This window comes from Plecotus auritus (genome assembly GCF_963455305.1).
Source record: "Plecotus auritus genome assembly, chromosome: 3".
Classification (NCBI taxonomy): domain Eukaryota; kingdom Metazoa; phylum Chordata; class Mammalia; order Chiroptera; family Vespertilionidae; genus Plecotus; species Plecotus auritus.
The window spans coordinates 124,929,523-124,942,524 of record NC_137772.1 but is presented as its reverse complement, the minus strand read 5'-3'; the positions used below and the strand labels follow the sequence as shown (position 1 = coordinate 124,942,524).

At 43.4% G+C, this 13,002-nt stretch overlaps 1 protein-coding gene across 2 annotated transcripts in view; it reads right to left on the bottom strand.

Annotated features, from left to right (window-relative positions):
- The window catches only part of FLT1 (fms related receptor tyrosine kinase 1), a 215,233-nt gene that overhangs the window by 47,250 nt on the left and 154,981 nt on the right, over window positions 1-13,002 (bottom strand). For both annotated transcript variants that reach the window (XM_080658492.1, XM_080658493.1), the window contains 2 exons: window positions 12,448-12,580; window positions 6,479-6,583 (listed from right to left, as the gene is read on the bottom strand). In XM_080658492.1, coding sequence (XP_080514618.1) covers window positions 6,479-6,583; window positions 12,448-12,580 — 238 coding nt within the window. The remainder of the gene's footprint in view (window positions 1-6,478; window positions 6,584-12,447; window positions 12,581-13,002) is intronic.

Genomic DNA, 13,002 nt, shown 5'->3' with positions numbered 1-13,002 from the left:
TCTTTGTATTGTCTTTATCTGGTTTTGGGATTAGGGTAATGCTGGCTTCGTAGAAAGAACTTGCAAGTGCTCTTTCCTCTAGAATTTTTTGGAATAATCTGAGGAAGATAGGTTTTATTTCTTCTTTGAATGTTTGATAAAACTCCCCTGTGAAGCCGTTTCATACAGGGCTTTTTTTTTTTTTTTTTTGGAAGTTTTTTGATTACTGCTTCAATTTCCTCCATAGTTATCAGCCTATTTAGATTTTTTGATTCCTCCTGGTTGAGTTTTGGAAGTTTGTATTTTTTTAGGAATATGTCCATTTCTTCTAGGTTGACCAGTTTGTTGGAATAGAGTTGCTCATAGTATTTTTTTATGATTCTTTGTATTTCTGTGGGGTCTGTCGTTATTTCGCCTCTTTCTTTTCTGATTTTGTTTATTTGGGTCCTCTCTCTTTGCTTCTAGGTGAGCCTGGCTAGAGGTTCATCAATCTTGTTTATCCTTTCAAAGAACCAGCTCTTCGTTTCATTGATCTTTTGTATTGTTTTTTTGGTCTCTATGTCATTTATTTCTGTTCTGATCTTTATTATTTCCTTCCTTCTGCTCACACTGGGCTTTTCTTATTGCTCTCTTTCTAATTCTTCAAGTTTCAGAGTTAGATGGTTTATTACTAATTTTTCTTGTTTTTTTTTTTTTTTTTTTTTTTTAGGTAGTCTTGTAATGCTATGAACTTCCCTCTCAGGATTGCTTTCACTGTGTCCCAAAGATTTTGCATTGTTGTGTTTTCATTGTTGTTTGTTTCCAGGATGGTATTTTTTTTTTCTTTGATCTCTTTGGTAACCTACTCATTGTTTAATAGTATGCTATTCAGCCTCCAAGTGTTTGAATTTTTGTGATTGTTTTTACTGTAGTTGATTTTTAATTTTATGTCATTGTGGTCTGAGAAGATACTTGGTATTATTTCAATCCTCTTGAATTTGGAGAGACTTTGCCTGTGTCCCAATATGTAGTCTATCTTTGAAAATGTCCCATGTGTGCTTGAGAAGAATGTATATTTTGTAGTTTTGGGGTGGAATGTTCTAAAGATGTTGATTAAGTCTATCTGATCTAGTGAGTCACTTAGGATTGATGTTTCTTTGCTAATTTTTTGTCTAGAGGACTTACCTAGTGATGTTAATTGAGTATTAAAGTCTCCTACTATGATTCTGTTGCTGTCAATCTCTCCGCTGATATCTTCCAGAAGTTTTTTTTATGTATTTAGGTGTTCCTTCATTTGGTGCATATATGTTTACCAGAGTTATATCCTCTTGTTGTTTCGATCCCTTTAGAATTATGAAGTGGCCTTTCTTGTCTCTTGTTATGGTCTTTACTTTGAGGTCTATTTTGTCAGATATAAGTATTGCTACCCCAGCTTTTTTTCATTTCCATTTGCCTGATAGATATTTTTCCATCCCTTCACTTTCAGTCATGTGGGTCCCTTGTTCTGAGGTGGGTCTCCTGTAGACAGCAAATATATGGGTCATGTTTTCTTATCCATTCAGTCACTCAATTTCTTTTGATTGGAGCATTTAATCCATTTACGATTAATATTATCGATAGGTACTTGTTTGTAGCTATTTCTGTGCTTTAAGCCTGTGTTCCTTCCTCCCTTTCTATTTCTTCTTTTTACAGCATTCCCTTTAGCATTTCTTGCATTGCTGGCTTGATAGTGATAAATTCTGTAAGCCTTTTTTTTTCTGTGAAGCTCCTGATTTCCCCTTCAATTTTGATTGGTAGTCTTGCTGGATAGAGTATTCTTGGATTCAGTTCTTTGCTTTGTATCACTTTGTATACTTTCTTCCATTCCCTTGTAGCTTGACATGTTTCTGTCGAGAAATCATTTGATAATTTGATGGGGGATCCTTTGTCGGTAACTCTCTGTCTCTCTCTTGCAGCCTTTTAGATTCTCTCTTTGTTGTTAACATTTGCCATTGTAATTATGATGTGTCTTGGTGTGGGTCTTTTGGGATTCATCTTGCTTGGGACTCTCTGTACTTGTGTAACTTTTTTCTTCCCCATGTCAAGGAAGTGTTCTGTTATTATTTCTTCAAACAGATTTTCTAATCCTTGCTGCTCTTCTTGTCCTCCTGGCAGCCCTATTATATGTATGTTACTTTGTTTTGTGTTGTCCCAAAGCTCCCTTAGGCTCTCCTCCTGCTCTTTAATTTTTTTCTCCAGTTGCTGTTCAGATTGGGCTTGTTTCACTAGCTTATCTTCTAACTCACTAATTCAGTCCTCTGCTTCTTCTGTTGAAACCTTCCATGGTGTTTTTGATTGTAGCTATATCACTTTTGATTTCTTCCTGATTTTTGCATAGGTTGTTGATTTTCTCGTTCATCTGGTATATGAACTGTACCACCATTACTCTGATTCTTTTTCTGTCACGTTGCATGCTTCCATTTCACTTATTTCCTTTCTTGGTGATTCCTCCTTTTCTTTCCTCTGGAGATTGTTTCATAGTCTCCCCACTCTAACTATCACCAGAAGGTTCAAACACTGAGTTGCAGGGGCCTGGGCCATGTGCAGTGGGAGCTTCGCACTACCTGAGTGTCACTGAGTGTCACTGAAGAGCCACCAAGACGTGTGACTGCTGTTGGTTGGTGGGAGCCATATTTGTCCAGGATCAGAGTCACTGGTGCTCAGTGCGGCCTCACACACACACCTAGAGTCAGGGACCCCGCCTGCGCCATGCTGAAAAAGAGACCCTGCTGGCATGTGCCAAAAATCAGGGTCTCCTAGCGCGTGCCAGCAGTCAGAGTCTCCCTGTGTCTGTGCTGAGAATTGAGTATCAGAGTCTCTGTTGCTTGGTGCAGCCTTGTGCTGAGCATCAGGGTTCCTGTGTGCACATGTGCTGAGAATTGGGGTCACTGGCTCTTAGTGTGCATGCACTGGTAATCAGGGATCCCAGATGTGTGCAATGAGAAACAGAGTCAAGTCACTGGTGCTCAGTGCTGCCTCTTGCATGGAGAATCAGGGTCCCTGCTTGGTGCAGCCTTGTGCTGAGCATCAGGGTTCCTGTGTGCACATGTGCTGAGAATTGGGGTCACTGGCTCTTAGTGTGCATGCACTGGTAATCAGGGATCCCAGATGTGTGCGATGAGAAACAGAGTCAAGTCACTGGTGCTCAGTGCTGCCTCTTGCATGGAGAATCAGGGTCCCTGGTCTTCTTGGGGAGCTGGGTTGCACAGTTGCCCTGTCTTGGCAGGGGGTCCATTCCTGTGCTGCGGAGAATAGACTTCCTGTGCACTTGCCCAGAATCAATGTCAAGTGGTACTGCTGCCCTGTGTGGGCGTGTGATCTGGTCGTGTGATTATGTGCTGTGGGGAACAGATTCCCAGTGCCAGTGCACGTGCGCCCAGGCTCAAATTCTGGTAGCAGAGCAGCTCTGTGTGGGCATGGGGTCTGTTCTCACAATTTCGTGCTGTGGGTGATAGATTCCCAGTGGCTGTGCATGCGCCCAGGCTCAAATTCCGGCAATGGAGCCACAGCCCTGTGTGAGGGCAGGTCTAGCAGTTCCTATAGCACTGCAGTGAGCCTGTGGGGAGGGGGATGGGCTCTATGACTCACAGAAATCTGTTGCTGGGATGTCTGGATTATTGGTGTCTTTGGGTCTGCAGCTATGGTTGCAGGTCTTTGTCCCTAGTGGTGTCCCGGTTTATGTCTGAGACCACATTAGGTGGTGGTGAGGCTAGGATTCCAGTCTCAAGCAGTTCTGTTTTTCAAGATGGCGTGATCTCTGTGCCCCCACTGGCTGCCCCCGGAGTGTCCGTGGTGGCAGTAGGGTTTCGCCGTGTAAGACTGCCCTGTTTGGCAGCCCCTTGGAAGACCTGCAGGATTTAACTGTCCCTATTTCACTCACACACCCACCCACTCACATCCACACACTCCTCTATTGCTCCCTCACTCTCTCACACACTCTCCCTCCCTACCTTCTTGCTGGTCGCCATCTTCCCTCCAAAAAACAAGTCAGGAACCCTCTTAAAGGTCCAAAAGCACAAAATTCCCTGGGGAGCCACTCAGCTTGTGCTCTGGCAGAGGGAGGGCAGAGTGGACTGGAGCTGTGTTAGCAGAAGCCATGATCGGGGGCTCTGGAGTTAGTATTCACAAGGCAGACACCCTGTTTTCTGTGCTGAGTTATTCCCTCATATTGTGGAGGTCATCTTTCTCATGCAGATATTTGCTATACAGGTGGCTTTGCCTGAGGGAAAGACCCACCCAATTGGAAAACACCTTGCCCCATGGAGTGGAGTTTCTGAAGCCCATTAAGAGACTGAGAATAACAATTAGCCCTAGAATGCCTCAAGGATTTGTTTTCTCTCATGAAGAAAAATTTTCTACTTGAGGTACGTGGGAAGCTTTGTTAAATAAAGAAATAATAACTAAAAAAAAAAAGATGTTCAACCTCACTGGCAATTAGGGAAATACAAATCAAAACTACAATGAGATACCACCTTACACCTGTTAGAGTGGTTATTATCAACAAGACAAGCAATGACAAGTGTTGGAGAGGTTGCGGAAAAAAGGGAACCCTCATTCAGTGCTGATGGGAATGTAGATTGGTACAACCACTATGGAAAGCAGTCTGGCAATTCCTCAAAAAATTAAGAATAGAGCTACCATATGACCCAGCAATCCTATTCCTAGGTATATATCCATCACATTCAAAATCATGTATTCGCAAAGATATATGCACCCCTATGTTCATTGCAGCATTATTCATGGTGGCCAAGACATGGAAACAACCAAAGTGTTCCACGATAAAGGACTGGATAAGGAAGATGTACATATACACAGTGGAATACTACTCAGCCATAAGAAAGGATGAAATAGCACCATTTGCAATAACATGGATGACCTTGAAACATGCTAAGTGAAATAAGTCAGACAGAAAAATCCAAGAACCATATGATTTCACTCATATGTGGGATATAAACCTGAACTTATGAACACAAACAGCAGAGTGGTGGTTTCCAGAGAGAAGGGGAATGGGGGAGGGCGGGGAGAAAGAGGTACTAAGACCAGTACAAAGTGAGAGAAGATTTGACTTTGGGTGGTGGGCACATGGTGCAATATACAGATCTTGTTACATAGAAACCCACACATGAAACCTATATGTTCATGTTTACCAATGTCACCATAATCAATTTAATAAATAAAAATTTAAAAACCCACAAAAAACCCAAAACACAGCAATACAGAAAAACAAGGCTATAGATAGAAAAATAAGAAAAATGACAATTTCAAGTGGTTCTACCTAATATATTAAAGTACCTAGTCTGATGCTTTCTCACACAGAAGACATGTTGATGCGTCTTCTCTTTAGAATCTGGGGTGGGGTGTACAGGGTGGGGTGCTGGAATGGAGGTATTCTCACAGAAATGCTTTCCATAATCTGGGTAGTCCAAGTCGAACAGAAGTCCTGACTTGTGGATGCAAAACTCCTTTTCCCGGTTACTTTCAGAGTAGAACTGTCAGGTTCTTTGTAGAGTTTTATCAAAGTTTTCCTTTAAAAAGGACAGCCTTTTGAGGTGGAAAATATCATGACATGATACTTGGGCAATGATGGTGTCAGGGCTGGAAGAAGAGGAAGAACTTTGAAGTCTCCCTAAGCAAATGGCCATTTTTCTCCTGAAGCCTTTGCTAGGTACCTGCTTAGTTGGGCATATAGCTTTCTGTGCCTCAAAATCCCCTGGCATTATCTTGGAGACCTTGGAAAGCTGAAAGCTGCCCTTTGGGTTTTCATTCCTGTTTCTTTTGGTTTGGGGACCTTAAGATGCATTGAAATAACAGAAAATTCCATCATAACTGAGGAAATGAATTATTTTCTAAACTTTAAAAAATCTATGAGTTTTGATTTGTTTGGTTTACATAATTTTCACTCTCAGACTATCTATGGCAGTGGTCATACATTCCTGTGTGATTTGGCTTTACCTCCTCCCACTTCGCACTTGAAAGATAATTTGTTGTTTTTCATTTCTAAAGAGGACAAGTTTTATGGTTGGGACTTGACAGTATTAAATAGTTTACGGTTTTGATCATCTCACTTGTTTTAGTTTCATAATCTTACCTTATAGTTAGGTCAAACCCCAGTTAAGCCTTTGGGATTTGTGATGTACAGCAAAGTTTCCATTATAATGTCAAGTGGATCATTTCAAAAAATTGGTTACCATGGGCTTAAGTCCCTGATAGTGTCAAGTCTGAGATGTGGTAAGAGAAATATTTTTGAGGTGACAGGAGTCACTTTCCCGTGGATGCTGCTGATTGTTTCATTTACAAGGTTTATCCTGAACTCTCTCTGGCCTCACCTAAACGTCCTAAAGTCAAGGGGCTTCCAGCAGTAGAATAAAGTTATGTGACCAGAGCAGAAATATCTTGTACCTGTTCCTAGGCCACATCCAACTTATACCAACATTTAGGAAATGCAGTGGGTCAGTTGAAAGCCAAACTACAGTGTCCATACCTTTTAGCATTTTTACAGCCACAGTCCGGCAGGTGGGTGATTTCTTAATGCCAAATGCAGATGCTTGTACCACTTTTCCAAAAGCCCCTCTTCCAAGTGATTTTCCTACAATGAAAAGAATACATTGATTTGTTTACCAAGCCAGGGGTTCGAGTTTAAGTCTTTTTTAGGAAGGAAGTGCCATTTTTCCTATTTGTAGCCGTGAGGCACATGTAACTTTGAATGGGATCTCCAAGGAACTGACCCCAAAAGAGTCAAAGTAAGGGACATTTCTGGAGTATCTTTTTTCCAACTCTTTACTGTGCTTCTGAGACACCCACATTCTTCACACCTAGAAGGCTTTTCGTGCAGGTGGATGGCCAGTTTCCTCTTTACAAAATCCTCCTGGAAGGGAGAGGCCAGCAAATCCTGGGTAGTCTCTTCCATTGTTTAATAACATTATTAACAAGAATATTTCCTTGTGTCTAACCTAGGCCCCTTTTCTTGCCACTTAAGGACATTCCTTATGATCTATTTTTAGCAGAAAGCGAGAAATTGAGAATGATAGTTATTGCTATTGGTTATAATAATGCTTCATAGATTAACAAACAAAACAAAACAACCCCCCCCCCCCCCCCACTAACTCGTTTCTCTGACTTCCTTGCCAGGCAAAATAGAAACCAGTATTTCTAACATTTCTTCATACGATGATTATAAATCTTCATGTTCAGCACATGAGCCTATCAACCACTGGTAGTAATTTGTTTCAGCCATAGAGAGGTGGTTGCCAAATGCAATAACAAAGCAAGGGTTCTTTCATGGCATCTGCTGTTACACTGTATCAACTATTCACATGTTTCTTTCCTCACCCTTGCATGAGACAACTTGACTGAGAGGGACAATGACCTGTGTGAGTCTTCCCAGAGCCTAGCCCAGTACCCGCTGCATAGAAGGTTTGCTGGATATTAGTGCAGAATTAACATTTGGGAACTTGTGAGATAGTCAAAGCAAGTCTCATACAATCCTAGGTAACTAGAGGGACACATGAGATGAAGACCTTGAGAGGCATCCCCGGATAATCTCAGCTACTTTTATATCAGGGGACTTCCTTTTGGATCACCAGAAGTAGGTAGCTAAGTAGAACCTAGAGAAACAGTACACTTCAAGCATGATAAGACAAAAGGAGTGAGCCAAAGAAGTCACTCTTTTTTGGTTAGTCTGGGTGAAAAAAGTCAACAAAATGCCTCTGGTCAAAAGTTAAGGCCCGGTAGTTAGTGTTGATTTAACACAACATCTCTCGAAACCAAGTCCTCATTCTGAGACTGTCCTGATAACAAGCTCTCAGTTAGTTAGCCTCCCTCCCTCCCTCCCTCCCTCCCTCCCTCCCTCCCTCCCTCCCTCCCTCCCTCCCTCCCTCCCTCCCTCCTTCCCTCCCTTCCTCATAGTCCAATCTCTTCCCCCAAGGAATATAGTTTTTCTTTTCTTTTTAATTCTTGTAAAGTTTGTAATGAAGCTTTCCTGCTTCACTACATTAGGACCTTTATACTTTTTATGCACAACTACTCAGTAACAATGATGTCTTCACTCTGCCGCTGCTTAGTATCTTCCATTACCAACCACCCTAGGCATACAGTAAAGACATGGGAAGTGTTCAATTACTAACATAATTATATGAGCTTTTCTGTAGCAGTCTCTGCATCTATCTCATAGGGACACACTCTGCATTAGGAGGGGAACACTGGTGACATCACAAGCCTTTCCTGTGGTCACACATGTACCTGTAGTGACTGATAAAGATCGTTCATTCCTTCTAGAGCACACGCCATGGGCTGGGCTGTAGTCAGTGCTTCCTTCTTCAGATAAAATTGTCCAAGATATAGACCAGCAAGGGGACTGTTAGCTTAAATAGAAGAGCCTTGAGTGGCCCTTCAAGGTGCAGGACGTGGAGATCACATATTGAAAGAGCACGGGCAGATACCTTCCCCAGACTTGTGAAAATTGCTGCATTTGGTTGCAGGCTTATTCCTTGCTTTTTTAGGGTACAAGAACAATGCTTCCCTTTTGAAGTTCCTTTTACCATCTAATATGAAAAGTGTCCTGAGCCTGAGAAGTGGTAAGATAATCTCTGTCTTGGGACACCTCTCCACAGGCTGCAAAGACTCCTGCTTGTTTGGGGCAAATGGAATCCTTTTCTTTCCACACTTCAGTCCCCGTACATTCCCTTCTTAGCCATTACAACACTCTTTGTTTTAACCAGTGTTTGGGGACTTTGCTTCTATTACTGAGAATCAACTCGTTCTCACTTGACTTTCCTCAGTCTTTTCCTTTGTTCTCTTGGAAGCTGATTGCTGCCTCACAAAGCAGCATGAAGCTGTTATGGGCTCTTTATATATATACTAGATGCCCAGTGCATGAAATTCGTGCATGGGTGTGTGTGTGTACCTCAGCCCAGCCTGCACCCTCTCCAATCTGGGACATCTCTCTCACAATCCCTCTCCCAACTGCTCGGCTGTCTGCCTGCCTGATTGCCCCTAACCACTTCTGCCTGCCAGCCTGGTCACCCCTAACTGTCCTCCCTTGCAGGCCTGGTTGCCCCCAACTGCCCTCCCCTGCCAGCCCGGTCACCCCTTAACTGCCCTCCCTTGCCAGCCTGGTTGCCCCCAACTGCCTTCCCCTGCTGGCCTGGTCACCCCTAACTTCCCTCCCTTGCCAGCCTGGTTGCCCCCAACTGCCCTCCCCTGCAGGCCTGGTCCCCCCCAACTGCCCTCCCCTGCAGGCCAGGGGCCCCCCCATCTATCTTTCCCTGCAGTCCTGGTCCCCCCCAACTGCCATCCTCTGCTGGCCCGGTCATCCCAAACTGCCCTCCCCTGAAGGCCTGATTGCCCCCAAGTGCCCTCCCTTTCAGTCCTGGTCCCTCCCAACTGCCCTCCCCTGCTGGCCTGATCACCCACAACTTCCCTCCCCTGCTAGCCATCTTGTGGTGGCCATCTTGTGGTGGCCATCTTGTGGTGGCCATCTTGTGTCCACAGGGGGTGGCCATCTTATGTGTTGCAGTGATGGTCAATTTGCATATCACCTCCTTATTAGATAGGATTATTGATTTCAGAGAGGAAGGGAGAGGGAGAGAGAGAGAGAAATATCAATGATGAGAGAGAATCATTGATTGGCTACCTCCTGCATACCCCCTACTGGGGACCAAGCTCTCAACTCAGGCAATGTGCCCTGACAGGAAATAGAACCATGACTTCCTGGTTCATAGGTCGATGCTCAAACACTGAGCCACTCTGGCTGGGCTGTTATGGGCTCTTTAATCATCTGGTGCACTGGAATCCTTCTGCAGACTCATATTTCAGTATTGGGAGAGCCCAGTCACACTGGACTTGACCTGGCCTGATCCTCCTTTTCTCTTAAAGTCTTCCTTGGTGTTACCTAAATGCCACTCATTAGCTTGTAAACTGCTAGGTCATAGTCATACAATGAAAGGATTTTGGAATTTCTTCCAAGAATGACTGGCCAGGGTCCCTGGGACACTCTGGGGACAGTGTATGGCAGCATGGGGCTGAGCTCCTCTCTAGCATCCAGGGCTGGTCTTATAAGAGGCAGCACCAGCCCAGGTCCCATTCACCTGCCAATTTCCAGACTCCCTGTGTTGTTTCCCATATTTGCTAATTCTGACAATTTTTCCAACAGAAAGGTGCAATGTCAGACCTTTATAAATGTATAGGAGGGGAATTCTCTCTGGGTTTAATGTAGAATCACCAACAAAATAGTTACTGGATTTCAGGAATTTCACTGGTAGCAACACCTTTGACTGTTTCTAACTGTGTCTACTGGTATCTATCAGGTACTCTAAATTCTGACTTCTCTCTCCAGGACTGAAAGTAACCCACAGACTGCAGACAGCTGAGATCAGAAGCAGCTTGATCTATGCTTTTCTCTACATTCAGAACTCTGTTGTAATTCTGCCCATCAAACCTGCCTTTTCTTCCCATCTATCCAGATATAGTCTTGGTTACTTTCACTTAACAGACACTGCTTCTGATTTCTTTTTCTCATTTATTTGGCTTAAAACAAACAAGCAAACAAACAAACAAACAACAAATCTTGGGCCTATTTGCTCCCAAGTTAGTACGAAGAGCATTACTCTGGCCCTTGCAGCCACACTCTGCATTGAGACTTTGCTGCACTTCCTCTCACCCATCAAAGATACTCACATGTATATTAGCCAAATCATAGCATCTGGGAAGGAAAAGAACCATGAGAAAGATCTTCAATAAGAAGAATCTCCTGAAATGGAATTATCTATACTCATGGAGCCCTAGGGGAAATCTGGTAGAAGGACTGGATCTCCCTCTCGATGTGTTATGGTCACAGTGACACTAGGCCAAGGAATGAAGAAAAGGGGTGGAAAGCTCATGTGTCCTGCATTGGAAGGAGCGTATTTAATTGCGACTCATAACTCTGGAAAGCAACATGGCCTGAGAATGGCTTATGGTTGTGGAAAAATTATCCCATGTTCCATGACAAGGTCACTGAAGGGGCTGGGCAGGCTGCCATATAATTTAGACTTGCAGATGGAACTCACCAGTGTGCCACCTGCCCTTATCTACTCAAAATTTGGTTGATTTTTTTTTTCTTGTCAGCAGCCATTACTGGCTTTTGTTTGATTCCTAATTTTCTTCCCTAAGCCAAACAGAACATACTCTTGGGGCTAAGTACTTTTTCTCATGTAGAAAGAAATGTAAGTGGGATCATTTCAAGGCCTAAGAGAATGAGAAAAGTCATTTCTCCCTCTCTGTCACCTCACACCTCCACCTCCACCTCCAAAGAAATGCCAATATTTTTTTAAAATATATTTTTATTGATTTCAGAGATGAAGGGGGAGTGGAGAGAGAGATAGAAACATCAATGATGAGAGAGAATCATTGATTGGCTGCCTCCTGCACACCCCCTACTGGGGATCAAGCCTGCAACCCTGGCATGTACCCAGAATCGAACCTGGGACCTTTACTCCACAGGCCTAAGCTCTATCCACTGAGCCAAACCAGCTAGGGCCCAATATCTTTTCATTGTATGACAATGACCTGCATGTAGGGGAAGAACAGGCAGTGCCACTGAATTTGGAACAACAGGCTCTTTATACCGAGTGAGAAGCTCTGGGCACACTGGATGCATGGCCTCTTTTCCTAGTTCCAGCTATTCTGGCATACATCAGAGCGAGTGGAAAACTTTCAGAACCCACAAGCCAAATATTTTGGGTGGGAGTAATTGAGCTTCCCACTGTTTTGTAATAACTGGGCTGGAGAGTAATTTGCACTGTGATGTCTAAACTGGAGGAACTTGGGGGTAAGCTGAAGGAAAACACATTTGCCTATTGTTTACAGTATCTGTGTTACCTGGAAAACAACGGTCCTCACTTTTCAAAAGTGAAACTTAAGTGACCCCCTAAGACTTTCTTCTCTGTTTGGACCTTTTGAAAACCCAGGAAAATTCAAAGTATGTAACTGGTGGATTTGTGCAGAGTGGTTTTTGATCCACAACCTTGAAGAGTACCAACTCTTTCACCAAATGTTTGATTTTACTGTGCCTTGTCATCTTGAATTGCTTTCCAGGTCAGAAGTTTCTGACTCCTCAAAAATGTCATTAATTAAGAGCACCTGTGCTTGTAAGGCTCCTAATGGAACTAATCTCTCCTCCTTTCCCTTCACTTATCTACTGTTATGGTGATCTCCTTAGAGGGAAGAGACTCAAATACTTTTGTGTCTGCTGCTTAGAGAAGGTGCTTGGTAACTGTTGAAAGAATGAACAGGTGCTCCTTGTCCCTTAAACCATCCTCTCCACATACTCATAGACTCATATACCTCTGTGTCCCTCTCCCTTGCTAGGTTGTGAACTGTTGAGGGTAGAATCCCAAGTCTAGCCTATTTTTGCATTCCTCAATGAAGCAGGTGCTTAGTATGGTTTAGGAATCTGTTGAACAAATACATTACCTAGTTTAAGTCTCTCCCGGGCAAACTCCCACTTGCTGGCATCATACGGGAGCCGCTCACACTGCTCATCCAGGGGAACTTCATCTGGGTCCATTATAATTGATAGGTAGTCAGTTTTTATTTCAGAAGAAGACTGAGAAATAAAGAGATCCCAAAGTCATCAACGACTTAAAAAACCTCTGATAGCCAATTTAAAACAATACTAGGCAATATCTCCTGCTATTTTGGTTCATTTGGTTAAAACATATGGTCAGGTACAGAAAGTAGCACACACATATGCACATCACACCTGAGCATGTGATGTCTATCAAACAACCCTTGTTGTTCCTGCCTTGCATTTCTGTAGTATTATCCTATATAATAAAAGCTTCATATGCTAAGTGTCCGACTGTATTACTGTTCGACCAGTCACTATGATGTGCACTGACCACCAGGGGGCAGATGCTCTGACTGGTAGGTTAGCTTGCTGCTGGGGTCCGGCCAATCTGGACTGGGTGAGTTGGGCTGCCACGGCCTAGAGCCCTCCCATGGTCCCTTCCTGGCCCCAATTGTGCA